The following is an 18839-nucleotide window of genomic DNA, read 5'->3' as shown; positions in this document are numbered from 1 at the left end:
AACAAAATTCATATTACATGGTTTTTACTAACTCGTTTACAAATCCCATCGTGAAGGATTACTTGATAATATTTCATGTTTGTTGTTACGAACAAAATTCATACTACATATGGGTTTTAATAACTCGTTTCATTATCTCGTTGTGAAGAATTGTTTTATCATATTTCAAAGGATGTAGTACAACATCGAGAAGACATTAAACATACAGAGGACCATTTTCCATGGAACTATCGTTACCATACAATCGTTGAAGATAAACCTATGTGACTAGTGGGAATCTTGGAAATCACCTTTGGCAAGCATTTTCGATGCTTCCCGGGGCCATACTGAACATAAAACTTCATATTTAACCTACTTGCGATTCTACGTCTTTCTACTGTGAATTCTTCCCTTCTTCTTTATCGTTTTTGGAACGCTTATCAGTTTTCTTTTACAAATAAATCTTTGATTAAAAACGAGACAGTATATTTAGTATGTTGATGTGTATTGATGGAAAAAAGAAAAATTAGTTGTTTAAATTAATCATTAATCCGAGACTTACGAATTATCAGATTTGATCGTTAATTAAACCAAATAAAGATTATTTCATTAGTTTTTTGAATTGATCAGCTGTATGTTGTCCCATTGACAACATTCAAACTCTATACATTCGAATGATTCAATCGTGAGATAATTGAGTGATAAAGAGCCCGGATATAACTTGAACAAACGTTTCCGATGACATTATAAACGAGTTCGAATGATTCCCGATCGTTTATTAACAGTTTCCAGGTTTCAGTATGATTTGATCTTTTTTTATTGACGACATTTTTGAAACGATCTTAAGATCGTAGACCTTTGCTGTTGATTAATCTCTAATACGAATTGGATTAACTATTCTAATTCTACTCATCGAATAAATTAATGGAACATTTATTAGGAATGCAATTTCAGTTCAGGAAATTAAGTTAGTAAATTAGGATAGATTTGAATAGAACACTAGGTTGAGATATGACTTTTATGAGGAAAAAAAAATCGAATCATTTGATGTTTCCCTTTATTATTAATAGATATCATATGAATTAAAATTTTACAAATAAAAACTTTAATATATGATGTAAATATGAAGTACCGTTTATTCGTTTATCTGGATAGAATATGCATAAAAACGTAGATTTATTGAAACGTGTTGCAACTCAAAAGCCATTTGGAGGATCAAATACGCCAGTGAAGCAGTTTTCGATAGTACAGTATATATTTCTTTCGTTTTTAATACTTTTTTAACATCGAACGTAAATCCATTCCTATGAAGGGATACGAAAGGAAAATAAAAGAAAAATAAAAAAAGAAAAAAAAGGGAAGTTAAAAAAACAAGGTAGAAGACCAAAAAAGCTTTTTTGGTCTTATGCAAAAGGGCATACGTTGGAAAAGTCCAGTGAAAAGGATGAAATGAGAGCAGCAGTAGCAGCAGCAGCAGCAGCAGCAGCACTACTTTCCCTTCCAATCGATTGACTTCCTTCCTTTGCTCTTTCCTGAACCGAGCCAATCGACAGAAGCGATTGAAACGCAATGTGAGACGTATATATAGTCTGATACTCACTTTCTATAAACCATATATCTCATTTCGATTTTTTATCCTTCATAGAATTCCATTCTTTTGTGATAGAATTGGTGGACTCACACAAGGGTAACACGAATTTAACTGTGATTTTAACATTTATGCATTTATTTTGATTATTAGTAATATATACATTTAGGAAGTACTTAAGATTCTTGTTCTACAATTTGTACTATTACTACTAGTAATAATAGTAATAGTAGTAGTATTACAAGAGTTATCTAGTACTAGTCCGTTTGACAAAAAAATAATAAGGAAAAAAACAAATAAGAATAATATCATTGGTCGATCGATACTTTGTCGGTCCAGTATTGAATTTAAGCTTTGAGTTTGGAATCGATCCAGTCACGGAAGGCAGCAACCTCGGTATAAACTCCTGGAAATCCTTTCTTCGCACATCCGTTACCCCAAGATACGATACCAGCCAATCGACCTTCAATAGCAAGAGGACCACCGGAGTCACCTTGGCAAGCGTCTTTGCCACCTTGTGGATAAGCGGCACAGATTTGTCCAGCTGGGACACCGCCGAATGAAGAATAAGCTTCGTTGCAGTCTACTTTAGAAATCAATGGAATATTGACGATCTTAAGATTTTCCGAAGTTGAACCCCCTTGGAAGACTGCACCCCAACCAGTGATCGTAGCTTTTACTCCGGGAACAGATTCTTCGTTTAACTCGAACAAGGAAATTGGCTGACGTTTTGCATCCAATTCGAATGGGGTTTCTACACGAATTAAGGCAACGTCGTTTTCTGGAATACCATACATGTTGGTCCTGTAGTTCTCGTGTCTGATGATCTCTGCTACCTGTTACATTCATATTAAGTTTAAAAGATGTCAAATGTTTATCGTGAAGAAATATTGATTGATTAAGTTCCTCTTTTCATTTCTTTTTGTACATTTTCCTGATAAACATACCTTATGTTGACTACCTCCTGAACTCTTTGTGGTTGTTCCAGCACGTACAACCATCGAGTCCGCCGAATAGATTATACAATGTCCTGCGGTAAGCACCCAGTCTTTAGCAATGATGCTACCACCGCAGAAACCAAAACCGTATGCTTGTAAAGAAACTTGGTAAGGTACTTCTTCGATTTCAACATCTTCGCCACCGACGATACGACCGTTTGGAGTGTAAGGATTTAAAGTTAGCTGCCTTGGAATAGGATCCGCTATAACATTTGATAAAACATTTTAATGATGTGATCAATTATTGTCCAACATGATATTTAAATAGTTAATATCAATACTATAATTCTGAATGTTGATATTTCTTGATATATTTTTTCTATACTCACCAGCTGCTACTGCAATGAGGCAAACAATTGTTAGTTGAGCGAACATGTTGACTCGTGTGGTGTGTTTGATGTTCTCTGTATCATCTGACGAGTATTTATATGAAATTCGAATATGCATTATGACGGTATTCAAAGATGGATTATAATAGAATCTGTCGAGTGATTTTTGATAAAATCGATAAGTCTTTAATATTCCGTATTACACGAACTTGATCCATTCATTTACAAATGCGATACAAATCCCCAAGTATCTTGGTATATTGATAAGGATTTTTTGTCTTCGAGTTTTGTCTCATCAATCAATAATATCAATCTTAACTCTTTTGTTAGAAGCATTCTCTGTCGATGATTTTGATAGCGGTAGATCATAATAAATAAGACTTTGAATCACTTGTCGAATGATAAAATCGAAATCTGTTTTCAAGACCTTCCACAATATCGAACGGTTTATATATACTATACTTTTTATTTTCTTCGGGGTTTCCATTGTTTTGACTGCACCAAATTTTGTTAATAAAAAAAAAGTTAGATAAATCATCCAGGATTAAATATGTCAACGTCTTATCATTTCTATATTTAATCATTCGTTTGTATTTCTTTGTCCATCTATCTTTTATATGTTTAAATAAGAAAAAGAAAAGAATAATGTGAATAGAATTAGGTGTATATCGATGGTTAATATTTTTTATTTGAAAATATTGTACATGCTAATGAATATTTTACATAGATGAATTTGAGGATATAAAATAAAATAAAACAATAAGCATATTTCTACATTTCTAATTAATAATTGAATACAAATTCATATACATATATCGAATGTTAGAATATCTGATCAGGTTTCATGGATAATTCATCGACTAAAACGTGTGGCTTCTTGGAGAGAAATCAGCAATAGTGGTTTCGTATTTAGCTTGGTCATTTAGCCGGAACGATTTACGCACGAGTCTCTGTTTACATACGTTAGCGAGGGAGACACGGATTCGAATATAGATAGCTAGATAGTTAGATAGGTAGTAGTTTAATAGTGATTCGTAAGTGTGTGTTTCTTGCAATTCGACTATGTTCTATGTATATTTCTCTCGTTTATTCAAACGAGAACGTCGATCTTCGTCTTCTCATTGGATCGATTGCTCTTATTTAAACTTATCTGTTTAAGTACAGACGTGTCAGTCGAATAGATGTAAACTAATGGATAAAGTAAGAAATCCTACAATTCGAGATTGGTTATCTTAACGATCCAGTCGTGGTATTTTGAAACTTCGGTGTAGACACCGGGATATCCTTTTAACGCACAACCATTACCCCAAGAAACTATACCAGCTTGACGACCACCTATGGTCAATGGTCCACCAGAGTCACCTTGGCAAGCATCTTTACCACCTTCGGGATAAGCCGCACAGATTTGATTTATCTCTATACCACCGAATAATTTCCTATAAGCTTTGTGACAATCGACTTTATCTATGATAGGAACTGACACTGTTTGTAGGATTTCTGGCGTACCGTATTTTGTTCTACCCCAACCTGTGATTATTGCTAAGCTTCCTGCTTCGACATTTTCATCCTTAGAAAATAATGTCACAGGTCTCTGTTTTTCATTTTCTTCAATGGGCTTGGATAAACGAAGAAGGGCAATATCGTGTAATGGTACACCAAGAGGATTAGATATGAAATCTTCGTGCTGGTATATTCCTGATACAGAATAGATGTTACCACCGGAAGTAGATCTGTCCGATCCAATACGGATTTTATAATAGAATAAAGGTTTCCCAGCACAGTGTCCAGCCGTGAGAATCCATTCCTTATTTATTATGCTGCCACCACAAAAATGTGATCCTAGTAATTGAATACTAACTTGATAAGGTGCCTCTGTAATGTTTGTATTTTCTCCACCAATTATACGTCCTTCTGGGAAAATTCGGCTTGTTATTTTTGGCAAGTCACTTGGTGGTGCGGCTGTAAGAAATAATTACAAATTTGTTATAATTCTTTTTTTTTTATCGGATTTGATTATTCTATTCTAAACTATTTTTTCTACTCTATAGTTTGAAGTTCGATTATGAGTCGATTAATCATTTGAGAGATAAAAAGAATTCGTGTCGGAGAGAGGCCAGGCCGGCTTATCAAATAACAGAAATAAATCTTTTAGATCGCGATAAGTTTTTCTCACAATTCTCCAACTGGTTTCGTTTTACTTTCGTAACCGCAGATCAAAGTAGATCGTTCATTCTTTATTTCTCTATCTATCTTTGTAAACTCTACTTAAATTCGTTGGAATGGACGATTAAGGGTATCTCAGTTCACGTAATATCTATTTCGAAAATTTCCAACTATGTTTTGTTATACAAATTTTAAAGTCTAATACTTTATATTTAATTTGAATAAATCTTTTTTTTTTGTAAATATCAATTGTCTTCTGAATATTTTCTCTTTTGTCTGATAGAAATGTTGGGTTTTCAGATTGAATATAATTATCGTTTATATTGAATTTCATTAAAATATTGGCTTTAAAATAAATGGAGGTTTACCTGAAACTGATATTATCAGAATGTTGAAAACAACGAATAAGTTTTCCTTCATCTTCTCTAATATCTTATTTGTCTTGTACAACTTCACAATATAATCTGATAGTTCGACGTTAGTGCGTCGTGCATTTATACTGCGAAAAATCACTGCGCTGTTATTTAATTCCTCCTATTTCCCACTATTCCTCTCTGAATTCCTTAAACTAATCAGACCTACTAAATCATTGTTCGCGATCTCTTTTTCTTAAGTGTTTTATCTTTTATCTAATTTACGTTTCTTTTTCTCGGCCCATGTTTATCGATAGTACGGATAACGTTTCGTGTAGGTAACATCGTCCAGTATTAATTATCTATTTTAAAATGATTTATATCCAATGAATCGCAACATTGATCAAATATTTTAAATAAATTTTTCTAAGTATTTGTAAAACGATCCAAATTTTTCGGAAAATTTTGTACGACCAAAAGGGAAATATTAATATATTAAAATATATCATATATAAAATATTTTAATAATTAAAAATAAAGATAAAATTCTCCTTGTATCTCAATCGTAATAGTAATTATTTTATAATTTTGTTTATTTTGAAAAGAATATTATCTTTCCTAGTTTTTTTCTATCCTATTTTAGTTTCATTATTATCATTATTATTATTATTATTATTATTGTTATTTGATTTTACAAAAATCTAAAAGTTATGTTTATAAGTTTGTCTATTTCGTGTTGTCGAGCAAATCGATTATCGAAGAAGCATTTCATGTTAGGTTTGAATTTTTCTTGTATCTTTCTCTCTCTCAATTTGAGACTTTATCTTCGAATATATTCCTGTTATATACGTCAAATTCGACAGAACCGTTTTCTCATCGTGAGAATGCATTTCCATCGAAATTCTCCGCAAAATACTTGCTAACATTTCGTTGAAATACCGAAAATGTTTCGAGAAGTATCACAAGTACGAATAGTTAGCGGTTATGACAATTTTGACATGTGGTGACATTGGTTTTCTAAGAAAATACATTGTTTTCGATAATAAAATTTTTATTATTAATAAAATATGTAATTTTATTACATATTTAGATAGTTTTGTTTAAATTCTTGCAAAGAAAAGATTATATATATGCAAGAGACTATTATTATTTTTAAATAAATAAACATATAAATATACACTAATATTAAATATTTTTAATATTAAACAAATGAAATTTATCAAAATTTCCATACAGAAAAGTTTAGTAAAAATTAAGAAATTTATTAACGTAAAATTTATTAAACGTAACATCTCATTAGTTAGAGATTTATATTATTAATACAATATACAGTTGTATTATTTTAATATTTTAATTTAAATTTCTAAAGATGGAAAAATGATGAAAAAAAAGAATTATTTCTTTAAAAATAATTTTAAAAATATTATTCACATGAAAAAGACAAATTATTTTATTCAAATATTCAAATAGAATAATTTTTGTAACATTTTTTTTAAGTCATTTTAGTGTCGACAAAATTATTAAATAAATAATTAAAGATCGTAGTAAATTTCCTATCGAAGAGAGAACATTTTTTTTAACGAACAAATTCGACATTGCGACGGTAGGTAAATACATAAAGACTAGTTCAGACTTTTGGTTTGGCACGAATTCAATCTCGATAGGCCGTCACTTGGGTGTAAACTCTAGAAGTATTGGGTGCTGTACAACTAACCCCAAGAGATGATACCAGGAAGTTTTCCATCGATACCCAAAGAACTACTCGAGTTATCTGGGTAAGCATCCTTTCGATTTTGTAGATAACTAGCACGGAAACATTATTTTTGTCAGTTTAAATATCACGATCATTGCGTAGAGTATTTTTTTTTAAATTTAAACAATAATTTTGATACTATTATATTCTGTAATACAATGGTAATCTATTGTAATCGAAATGACATGAACACGTGAATCAATGATATGTCATTAAATTGGGAAAATTTTGATTATAGTTTTCAAATCATCGTATCGAATATAATGGTAGGGGTTCCGTTCAAAATCAATAATTTTGTATCAACTTCGACATCAATTTAATGCGGTCTCACTGATGCATAATGATTTGTTGTCAATACCCAGTTTCTACTTTGAGATAATACTATCATTACAGGCATGTTACTAATATTTCGTAACATTCATTTAGTAAGAAAATCCTGTGATGTTTACCACGTCACTACTTATTTTACGAACATCCAATTTAACATTTTTCGATTCTTCGAAATCGAGGTCATCTATCAAATTCCCTAGAAAAAATAATTTCCTTTTCTATTTTATTTCTGTCACGTGTTCGCTTCATCGTTCCTGAAATGGTAGTGGAAGGGACTAACTTTTCGTTAACCAGACAAAGAATTTGATATCTTCTCTAGTGGTTGTAAAGAGGTGTCTGAAGTTATGATACTTTCGACTTATCATAAAATTGCTCTTGCCTTATCACATTTCAATCATTTCATCTCAAAATGATGGTTATTATCGATTTAAATATCGTTCCGTATTTTATAATTAGCACGTGATACTGTTATTGTAAAAAAAATCCAAAAGTAGTACCTATATATCGTCCATTTTTAAATCGATTTATGTAAAATCATATTTCTATCGTAAATATGTATATGTAATAAAAATAAATAAAGAGGTTGTAAAGTGTTTGAATTGCTAATGATATTCTACAAAATCGGAGATCCTTATTCCTAAGGATAAGATTATCAGAAATTATGTGCTGAATCCTTAGGGAATAAGTGTCCTAGTGTAATCTAATTTATTCTGGTATTGTAGTTCTCTTTCTTCTGGGTTAAAAATAAAACCTTCGAAGCTTCCTTGTTTAAGCTCGGCAAGGGTCTAGCCGTCCCACAGACGTAATCGTTTTTCCGATGTATATATATTCACACATACATGTTCACACATTCACACATACATAAGAATTGCTTCTCTTTTGAAGGCTGCAACAGCACTGCCGTGAAATAATTTCAATCTTTGGACGCGTTCCAGATTGAAAAACGAACTAGTAACGCTTCCTGAACTTATGGTGACAGAAAACTGTAATATTTATACGTATATATGTTTTAGTAACTAGTGTAAGAGATCGAGAAATACTAACTTGGCATATCAGTATAGTAAAATTCTATGCAATTTCGAGGATTTAGAATCAGAGGATTCATCTCGAGCCGAAAGTGGGAGATAAAGAGCTAAGCCTCTAGGGAAGTAAGCTTTCTATTTCGAGTAACTGCAAAAGCGGGTCGATAGAACTGACGCGAAACTCGTATGCCGAATCAAAACGTGTGTGCGTGCCAACTTTAATACTTTTCGATTTATTAATTTGTAACATGTGTTTCCTTTTAAGAATAAAGTAAAAAATGTTAAAACAAATACATATTAATATATAGCATAGTATTTTATATTTTGTATTACATATGTATGTATATATATACATATATAATTTAGTATAGTATTTTGTATATATTTTCTTTGTAGAATCAGATACACAGGCATACATGCACGCACATATATTTTACATAATTATAATTTAATAGACAATAAGGATGAAATAAGATCAACGAAATACAAACTATAATAAACGATGCGTTCAGCTTGAAAATTTTTGTTCATTTAAACTCGTTAACTGAGATTTAAGACGACATTGATAAATAAATCACGAAAGAACGAAAATGTATAATTCACGTATATAGGTATGTATGTATACGTAAACAGTATTTTTTAAAAAGATTATGATAGATATTTGAATGGACATTACGTTGAACGTTATAGAATTCAAAATAATAATTGAGTATGTGGAATCATCAATGACTTTCAAATTTTCCAAATAATTATATCATAAAAAAGAAATTAAAATAGGAAAAAATCGAGAGGAATATTTTGAAAAGTAAAATTCGGGTATTCATTGGATCCTATAGTGGTGGTGTGGTTTTCGAATGAATATGGAGTCGAACAGTATTCATGACAAGGCATTTAATTAAAATGCCGATAGCTTGGATCTCTTCGCACATATATATATATGAATATGTGTGTGTAAACGAATTCGTTACGACGTGGGTGTAGAATTAATCACCATCTATCCCAATCTACCTATCAATCTATCGTGCGATTTAGTTCTCGTTTCCTAGAAAAATTCATTTTTATTCGAAGATTCCGTGAGAATGTTAAAAAAACGAAAGAACAAAAAAAATATGTACGTGGCCTTCATACGCGATAGAAGTGAAATTCGTATTGTCACGTAGAAAATAATTAATTGATCGATATATGTCCCTTAAAATCGTACACCTTTACATTTACTAGATTTTTTCCTAAAAACTGTTGATATATAGAGTGTTTCGGATGAAAACAATTTAGAAATAAATACATTGGTATATCTTAATAACATATTTTTAATGAGTATAATTTGAAAGCTTTATTTATAACAAGTGAATTAAAGTAAATAGGAAAATAATGTACAAGAAATGCCTTTACTTCGAATATTAAACAATTTCTAATAGATATTTCATTAGATGAAAATTTTCGAATCAAAGTCATCGTTGACAGTCAACGCTGCATGTGTGTGTGTGTGTGTTGGAATAGATAATCTTAAATGATTGTTAATTAATCGAAGGAAATGCATATTGTAGTTTACATGCATGAAATATAAGTTCGATGCACCGTTCTCTTTGAAATCCCCCATTAAATTGGCTCTGTTGTTGACTATGAAAGTTCTTTTATCGAATGTTGTTTATATGACTTTCCGAAGATTCTGTATGTGTAACTCACATAATATTCGAAGTAAATAGAATTTATTTTTCTTAAAGTCATATAAACAACTAGAATTTAAATTGGTTTTCATAGAGGACAACGTACTAGTTTTGAGACTAGTAGGGGAAGGTACATTGAATACATATTCAGTGTTTTTATACTACAGTATGCAGTTCCTTCGATTAATTAACAATCATTTAGGATATATCGAACACTCCCAAGGTAAATTACATCCCTGCTCATCGTTCCGTAAACAAACGCATTTTGTAATAACTATCGATTGATGTATTTCATACATAGAAACATACACACATTCAACAACTAACGCTAGAACCTTCCATAATTTCTTTCAACTGTGGGTTCTATCTTACTCTCTCTCTTTTTATAATACGTCATTCCATAAAATGTTATCGTTACCGTTATTTAAGAAATTTCACTTCAAAAATAAAAAAGAAACACGCGTAAAATGATTATTCACGTTGGAAAAAAACACTGTCAAAGGCTTATCGTTTACGTTACAAACACGCAACAGTAGTTATCTTTATGCATGTATATGTATGTATGTATGGATTCAATGTTTGCGTTTAGAATTTGATGTTTTCTATGTTACTCTCTTCACTTGTTACATTCTACTGACGTATTCTCCGACGACCACGCGAAAAGTTTTATCGAGAGCTGTCAACAGTACCTATACCGACAACATGCTGCTTGCTAGACACCTGAGTATGTTCCTTGCACGGTGGATCCGGCTCATCAAAGACAGAGGGATACGTTTTACTTCCGGTTGTCGAGTAAAATGAACTCCCTATGTCAACTGAAGAGAGAGAAAGAGAGAGAGTGAAAGAGAAAAGAAAGAAAGAAGGTAGAAACTATTCTCAAGCAAATTTAATATCTATTTTATTTTTTTCTTATATTTATTAGAACATATTTTTACCTTCAAAAAACTAACAGGCCGACTTCGTTATTTAGTCTTTATTAATATTTTATTTATTTTTCGTTAAAAAAGAAATAGAACAATATTACAGAAAACTATTCTCACATTATCAATAATTAATCACTGATTTTAAGCGAGAATACTAAGTTCTCTTTTGAGTCATCGCCAAAGATGGCGGAACTACGAGCAACGATGCATTTAATCAAAGATTTATGGTCGTCGACGTCGGGAAATGATTCGACGAAATCACCAGGCACGTTCCTTCATTTCTAACACGTACGTACATACATACATACATACATACATACATACATACATACATACATATATATATATATATTTTAAAGTTGGCTTTTTATTGCAACTTTTGCGTTTGGTTGATAAAAGTGGAGATTCAAAAGGAACGAGTTCGTTACGATATATCTAATATAATTTACACATACATACCACGTACGCGCACGTTCACACATACTGTGAAAAAAGATATTACTTTGCATCGTTATTACTATTGCTTCTTCTTTTTTTTTTTAACGATTTTCTTTAACAAAAGATATATATATACATTGTTACAAATCGAAAATCATTCTCCCATACTAGCGTACACATTCATATACATGTATATAATAAAAAACGAAGTTAATTTGCATCGTCACTATTTTTATTACTTTTTTAAATAATTTTATTTAGCTAAAAAGATATAATTATATATTATTGTTACTGTTTCATAAAACGATAATTAAATATTATGTATTCTATACATATTATAAACATAATATACATTATACTTAATAATAAGACAAAAAAATATCGAATAAAAGCTAAAATATACCGTTCAACAACCATAATTGCATTTCACCATGAATTTTAATTCCTTAGACTACGTTGGAACATCTTTGCACGATGGACCGTGATAGATTTTCTTGGCAAATTCATTATACTATACTATATCGAGGGGAGATCTATTAAAGCAAGATATACATAGGTTGTTACGATAACTTCAACCTCGTTTGACCCGGAAACAAGGTTTGCAGAGTGGGAGCTTTTCTGTCTCCGGTTTGACGTCATAAAGGAAGTACGTTGCTGCGTATAACAGAATGGAACACCGACCGAACCCATTTACAATACTTCCTTTCCTTTTAGTTTAACACCACCCTCTAAAATAGATAAATATATATATATATCTACATAGAATATATTAAAATAAACTATGTATATATTTTGTTTAGTAAACAAATATTCAAATGCAAGACTATTTTTACTGAAAAATAATAAAATATGAGAGTACGTTTTTATAGGAAGAGCATTAAAAAACGAAAAAAATTCAAATAGCAAATATTGTTCTATACACGTAAAAGATTATCTATCAACAAAAAGGGCAAATAAGGATAAGCGAGTAATTATAGGAATAGTAACTTGGAAATATTAATTTTTGTGAATAAATAAAGTTCTATTCTGTTAAATCTCTCATTAGGGAATTTTTATTGCTATCCTGATGAGCTTTAAATCATTTCGCTTATGATTCTTATTAGTTGGCCGATAGAGACAGATAGAGACAGACAGAGACAGAGACAGAGAGAGAGAGAAAAAGAGAGAGAACTATATCGTGCCAATTCTCGATGGGATCGTTATATCTCTACAATATGTATATGACAAGATTATTTCGAGTATACACGAAGGACGTTCGAGATAAACGTACGAAAGCTATTGTCTTTAGGATTAAAGCCACTTCAAGTTTCCTTTCAGCGATCATAATGAACATGCGAGTTTGTCTTTCGACAAGTTATAACTAGCTGGTTAATTATTCTACTTGATGATCATAATTAATTATCTCTATGTTTAGAATTGTAGATTAAAGATATTAATAAGTATTGATGAGTATCGTTTATCGATATCGATAAATTTTGGCTGGATGGAAATCAAATATGTTATTTTCTTTTCTTTTTTATCAAGTATAACTAAGGAATTCGTAAAAGATTTATTTATTTTCCTATACTTTGTGAATTAATTTAATTCAAATGAACGTGATATCAAATAACTAATCAACTTATTTTTCTTGTTTTAATTTTTACTTGCAAATAATATTACGGGCATATATATATACATATGTAAATATTATAATAGGTAGAGAGTAATCGATATACGAATAAGCATCAGAGAAATCGATGAAAATTAGTCGAATGTAGTTACCCTATAATACTGTCTCCTGTAATGTGAATACCCGCGTATTGCAACTAGTAATTAGTGCTGATTGCATTCTCCGGTGCATTAATGCGATCACGAATCGAAACCGATCTCTTGAACGTTTATAACTTTTGTTTATCTCTTTCTCTCTCTCTTGGGTATTGCTTGAGATCATGCAAGAAAGAGATAAATTAAAAATAAAAGGATAAGTTAATCGGGAATTTGAATAAGACAAAGAAGCAGGATTCCGAGATTGAATTTAAGTACTTCTTAGCTCTTGACAAAGAGACTTAAGATAAGAAACCATCAGCCGTTCGAAGTTCAATTGTATGAAAATTCATTTAAATGTAACAATAAGTTCATTATACGATTACGATACTTTAAATATATTTTCTTATCGGTCGTATTAAAAAAGAAAAAAAAAAAACAAAAAAAAGAAAAGAAAATTAAGAGGAAAAATAAAAACAAATGAAATCTTATCTTTATCTTCGGACTTTTGTTTTTTTAATTACCATTGTTAATCGATAATAATAATAATAAGAAAGTATTTTATTTTGTTTAGTTTGCTTTTTTTTTATATTCTCGTATATTTACATCTAAATGTAATATACTTTTAGTGTAAAGCGAATTTTAATGTTGGATTCCAATTAAACGTGACATTAATTACAATGGCATATGTATTTAAATGAAAATCTAATTTAGACCTCGATGACAAAGTATATTTATGCATTATAATTGAGTAATAAATACTCATGTCATGTTCGATCGTCTACGATTTTGTGATATATAGAACGCATTTGTATCAAATGATATCATGCTCGTTAAATACACCTATATGAGTAAGTATAGATATAATAGATATAATAGTTTTATGTGTAGGTAGAGAGAGAGAGAGAGAGAGAGAGAGAGAGAGAGAGAGAGAAAAAATAATAATTCATTGCTTTCCACGTAGGACAACTCTCTCAACGAAGAGAGTTTCCGATGAGATCTCGCGTTTTATATTCCTCTTGTTTTTCATTTTATCTTTTTATATATATTATTTTTCATTTTATTTTTTTCCCACGATACGAACGCGTCCCACGAGTTCATTCGCATTAAATATTTTTCTACGATTTCAAACGTACCTCTAGGGGAAAATCTATATGCAATTGATTTCATTAAATGTTTTTTGTTTAATCTTACATTTGGCGATATTTTCATTTCACTTTTTTATAATATTTAGAATTTTCTGATTTGAAGAAACTTTGGATATAATAATAATTCATTAATTATTAACGGTTAACTTCTTAAACGTGATTTTTCTTTACGTTATCTCATAACTGATGATCTTCGTTTCTTCGATTTATATATTTATTTTTAATTATTAATTTGTATATAAATGTCCAAAAAAAAAAGATTAACACAAATTAGAATGAGATGATACTATGATCGTTTAGCTTTATGCAAATACTTTATTTTATTTTATTGGACGTGCCGAGTATGTACACGAAAGAGCGTGCAACAATTACTAGGATAATGAAACGATCTTGTTCTTCTGGGTTTCATTCTCGTCAGCTTTTCAGCGTCGGCGTTTCATAGAGCTTTTAAACGAACCCAGATAAAACAAGAAGCTGAGGGCCTTGAAAGTGGGTTATTAACCTCTTTCCATGAAGCTGAATCAAAATTGGAACGAGTCGTTACCTACGAACTTATGAACATGTTACATTTAAATATATTGTACATATATTGGGACGAATGCACTTTGTCGTCGTTATTTAAATTTGTAATAATTGCAATGATATAATGTTGATTTGTGTTACACGACCAACATAAATCGACTTGTATAATGTTAAATTCATCGTCAGTTTAATATCGTTATTAAAATTCGAATAAAGCGAATATCCTACTAATGTTTCCTAAATTAATGGGGAAATACAAAAGCTCAGAGTTTTCATTAAGTTTTATTGTAATATAGTTGACAATCATTATTCACACCGCTAATAATATATGTTTTATTTCTAGTCGCATTTACATACGACATTTGAATATTTTCCTTTCAAATAAATATAGATCAATGTTATTATTAAGCTGCGGATATACATATCCACAATTTTTGTTTTTATACATCATATTTTATCTATCATATCGTAATAATAAATAATTTATTTATTTGAAAATTATTATTAAAAAATATAGCCTCAAGTATCAAATATAAATATATACACATGGTGTTATTTTCGTTCTGTCGAATATCATTCGAGATCAGTCTTTTGGTAACCGCTGAGGTAGAAAGTTGGGAGATCCGATATGAAGATACATTTAAAGGTAAATATATATGTATATGCATATATAGATAAATGCATATATATATAAAGTGTAGAGTAGTATATATTTGATCTTATTTTACGATCGTCACGTTCATACGAAATAAAAAGCATAAGAAGGCCTGGAAATTCCCAACATCGATAGATATCAAACGTAATCGATAAGCTTCTAACGGTGAGATATTTTTTTCTACATGTACAACGTCACAAAGGTTGTGACCATTCACGGCTTAAGCAAAAAGTAAACGAGTAAGCGTGACGTTAAGCGTTTTTACTTTGATCATTGCGTTCGTTAAATCAAACTCGTTATTTTCTTTATCTTTTTTTTTTTTTGTTTTTTAACTCAAACTCATCTAGATCTAACAAGCACGATTCTGTGAATGATTCGTGCTAAAGAATAATTTAAACGTTAGAAACGAAGATATTATATACATATATACATATTGTAGTACGAGGAATGGATCAATAAAAGGGGAACAATAGTGATCGATATGTAATATTAAAGTATGTACAAAATGTTAGATTGTTTATCGATAATTTTTATTTCATTATTATTATTATCGTCACTATTATTTTATCTTTTGTTCGTTATAGAAATTTTTGGATTTTCTTTTTATTATTTCATTTATTTTAATTCTCCAATCCTTTGATTTGAATTTGAATTAAATTGTAAATATAAAATTTTATAAATTGCCAGGTAATAGTCGATTATCTCGGTGTTAGATAATTACAGATACTGAAAGATTAATTAAATGTTTACGAAGATAAAAATGTTTCCTTATATTTCTTTCTTTTTTCTTTAAAGGCGCCAAGTCAACGACCTTTCTACGTGAAAGTACATCAGATCGAGACGACAATCTTTAATTCGATTAATTATAAATTGGTATTTCCAATCCATCAAGAAAATGAATTGATTATTTTGTCTAGTCATTTTTATCATTAATTTGATCGATTTGATTATTGATATTGCAAGTTTGGAATGAATATACGCATAATGATAAAGAAAAAATAAATGCATAAATAAATAAATAAATAAATAAATATATAAACGAATAGTTATGATAAAACTATAATAATAATTATTAAAATGATCGTGTCATCTTTTGATTAGATAAATTATTGTTATTATTATTTGTAGAAAAAATAATTGAATAGGAAAGACGAAAGATTACAGAAAATAACGAAAGACCTGGCCTTTACACCGATTGCGTTTGGCGTCTAGCTGGCACAAGAAGACACCACCGTGTCACGGTCACGACAAAGTGCGGATTTGCCTTGAATAACTACCTCTTTCTTCCTCGTCACACTGGAGCGAGCTTTATTTAGACGTCTTCCTAGGTAAAACGACGAAAGTCTAGAATATGTAACACAAATGCAACGATAAATAATGGAATTCATCTTTTTATTTATTGTAAATATATTCATAATTCGATCGATAGATAATCTACTTCTCAACATTAATAATATTATTTTTATATTTTATTTTTTATTAAATATATTTTCATGATTACACGATCTATTTATTCTTCGATATTCGTAAAACATTTATATTTTCATTATTAATAATTGAGAGTATATTAATTGATCAACTTACAAATCTACTTCGATATTTATATCGATATATTTATTTTTATTATTAATTAAATATTTGTATTTGTAGTTCGATTTATAATCTATTTCGATATTAATGAACACATTTATTTTGATTATTAATTAATTATACACCCCTCTTTTCAGAATATAATTAAATTTAAATATTTACGACATTGTATAATATATTATTTGTATTTTATTCATTATGCGTAACTTGATTTGTAATCCGGTTTGACGTTAATCAATTATATTTTATTATTTAATATTCACGATTAGATCGGAAATAATGTTAGAAATATATAGTGAATAGTTCTTTTTTGTTGTTTATATTTCTCTATAAAAAAAAGAAAAAAGAAAAAACGGAATCAAAGAGGGTGAGAGGAAGAGGGAGAAAGAATGAGAAGAAATGTTGGTTAAACGAGACTATTATTTGAATGCCGAGAATATCCTGGGGTCTCGACGTCTATCCGTTGCAATATCGGCTCTTCGAGAAAAAGAGGAAAAAAAACACAAGAGAGAAAGAGAGAAATAGAGAGAGGGAGAGAGAGAGAGAGAGAGTGCACTTGTCGTGGATGGCTCTTAATAAAATATATGCAGACAATGAGCCTTTAAAAACAACGTGAAGTACTAATGAACTATAAATAATGTTCGTCGTTTTTATCGACCTGATTTCGTCCTTACCAAAGACAACGACGAGGACGAGGTCTAACCTTTGGCACTAACTAAATTCTAATTTAATTCTGTACCGAAAAGATCGACGGCCCAACGACGACGATGACAATCGTCGGGTGGCAAGAGGGGAAGGATGAATTTAAAAACATTATCATTTATTATAATTTCTTTTCAAACAATTTCGCGTTCTCGGCCAATGAATTTAGAACGAATTTAGAAATCGATATTTATTAATATCGTGTAATCAATAAAACTAATGTATTTAAATAATTATATGATCGTTGTCGTTTGTTGTTGAAACACAATTTTATCAAGTCCAATGATTTTATCTTAACAATTTCGCGTAATTTCAAGACGGTAATACATATGACTCGTACGTTTCGTGATAATACTTGTTGTATAAATAGAGTTAGTAGTGTCCTCTTTTCACTTGGATCACTCGCGATAATACTTTATCGTTCTCTTTGTTTTATAACGACTAGGTATATTCGTATATTTATTTTATTTTATTGTTTTGTTTTTCTTTTTCTTTTGTTAATAGAACAAAAGGTGCATTGAGTTTATTGTTATATCATATGAACGAAAAAGAACGTGCATATGCGCCTACAGAAATTTTTTAATAAAAATCAAATATGTCAGTAAAAACGCATAACATAATACCGACCGAAAAATAAATAATTATTTTATAAATTAATATCGTTCGAGATTAAAACAACAACAACAACAAAGAAAAATGAAAATGAGAAACAAATTTAATCTATTCGTTTTTCTTTTTTGTCTTTAAGTATCGTCGAGTATTATCGAGCGAATGCATTCACAGAAAAATACGTTAAACATTTATCACTCTTCATATAAATATACACATACACAAATAAATATATATATTCGTATTAATAATGGTATAATTAGATTACAATAGTATGTATATATACTAGATCGATAAGCACGATTGATTGATAAAAAAAAGATCTACCTA

At 30.0% G+C, this 18839-nt stretch overlaps 2 protein-coding genes across 19 annotated transcripts in view; one reads left to right on the top strand and one right to left on the bottom strand.

Moving 5' to 3' along the window:
• LOC122524907 (glutamate-gated chloride channel) overlaps positions 1–18839 on the top strand; it is an 81624-nt gene that overhangs the window by 8283 nt on the left and 54502 nt on the right. The gene's annotated exons all lie outside the window — the stretch shown is intronic.
• LOC122524936 (transmembrane protease serine 11B-like protein) lies at positions 1820–5477 on the bottom strand. Its single transcript, XM_043647456.1, has 5 exons — positions 5426–5477; positions 4109–4853; positions 2895–3094; positions 2515–2768; positions 1820–2403 (listed from the first exon to the last, which is right to left on the bottom strand). The coding sequence occupies exons 1-5, from the start codon at positions 5475–5477 to the stop codon at positions 1915–1917; spliced, it is 1740 nt and encodes a 579-aa protein (XP_043503391.1). The 3' UTR covers positions 1820–1914.

This window comes from Polistes fuscatus, unplaced genomic scaffold (assembly GCF_010416935.1).
Source record: "Polistes fuscatus isolate 324 unplaced genomic scaffold, CU_Pfus_HIC Scaffold8, whole genome shotgun sequence".
Classification (NCBI taxonomy): domain Eukaryota; kingdom Metazoa; phylum Arthropoda; class Insecta; order Hymenoptera; family Vespidae; genus Polistes; species Polistes fuscatus.
This window is presented reverse-complemented; position numbering and strand designations above follow the sequence as displayed.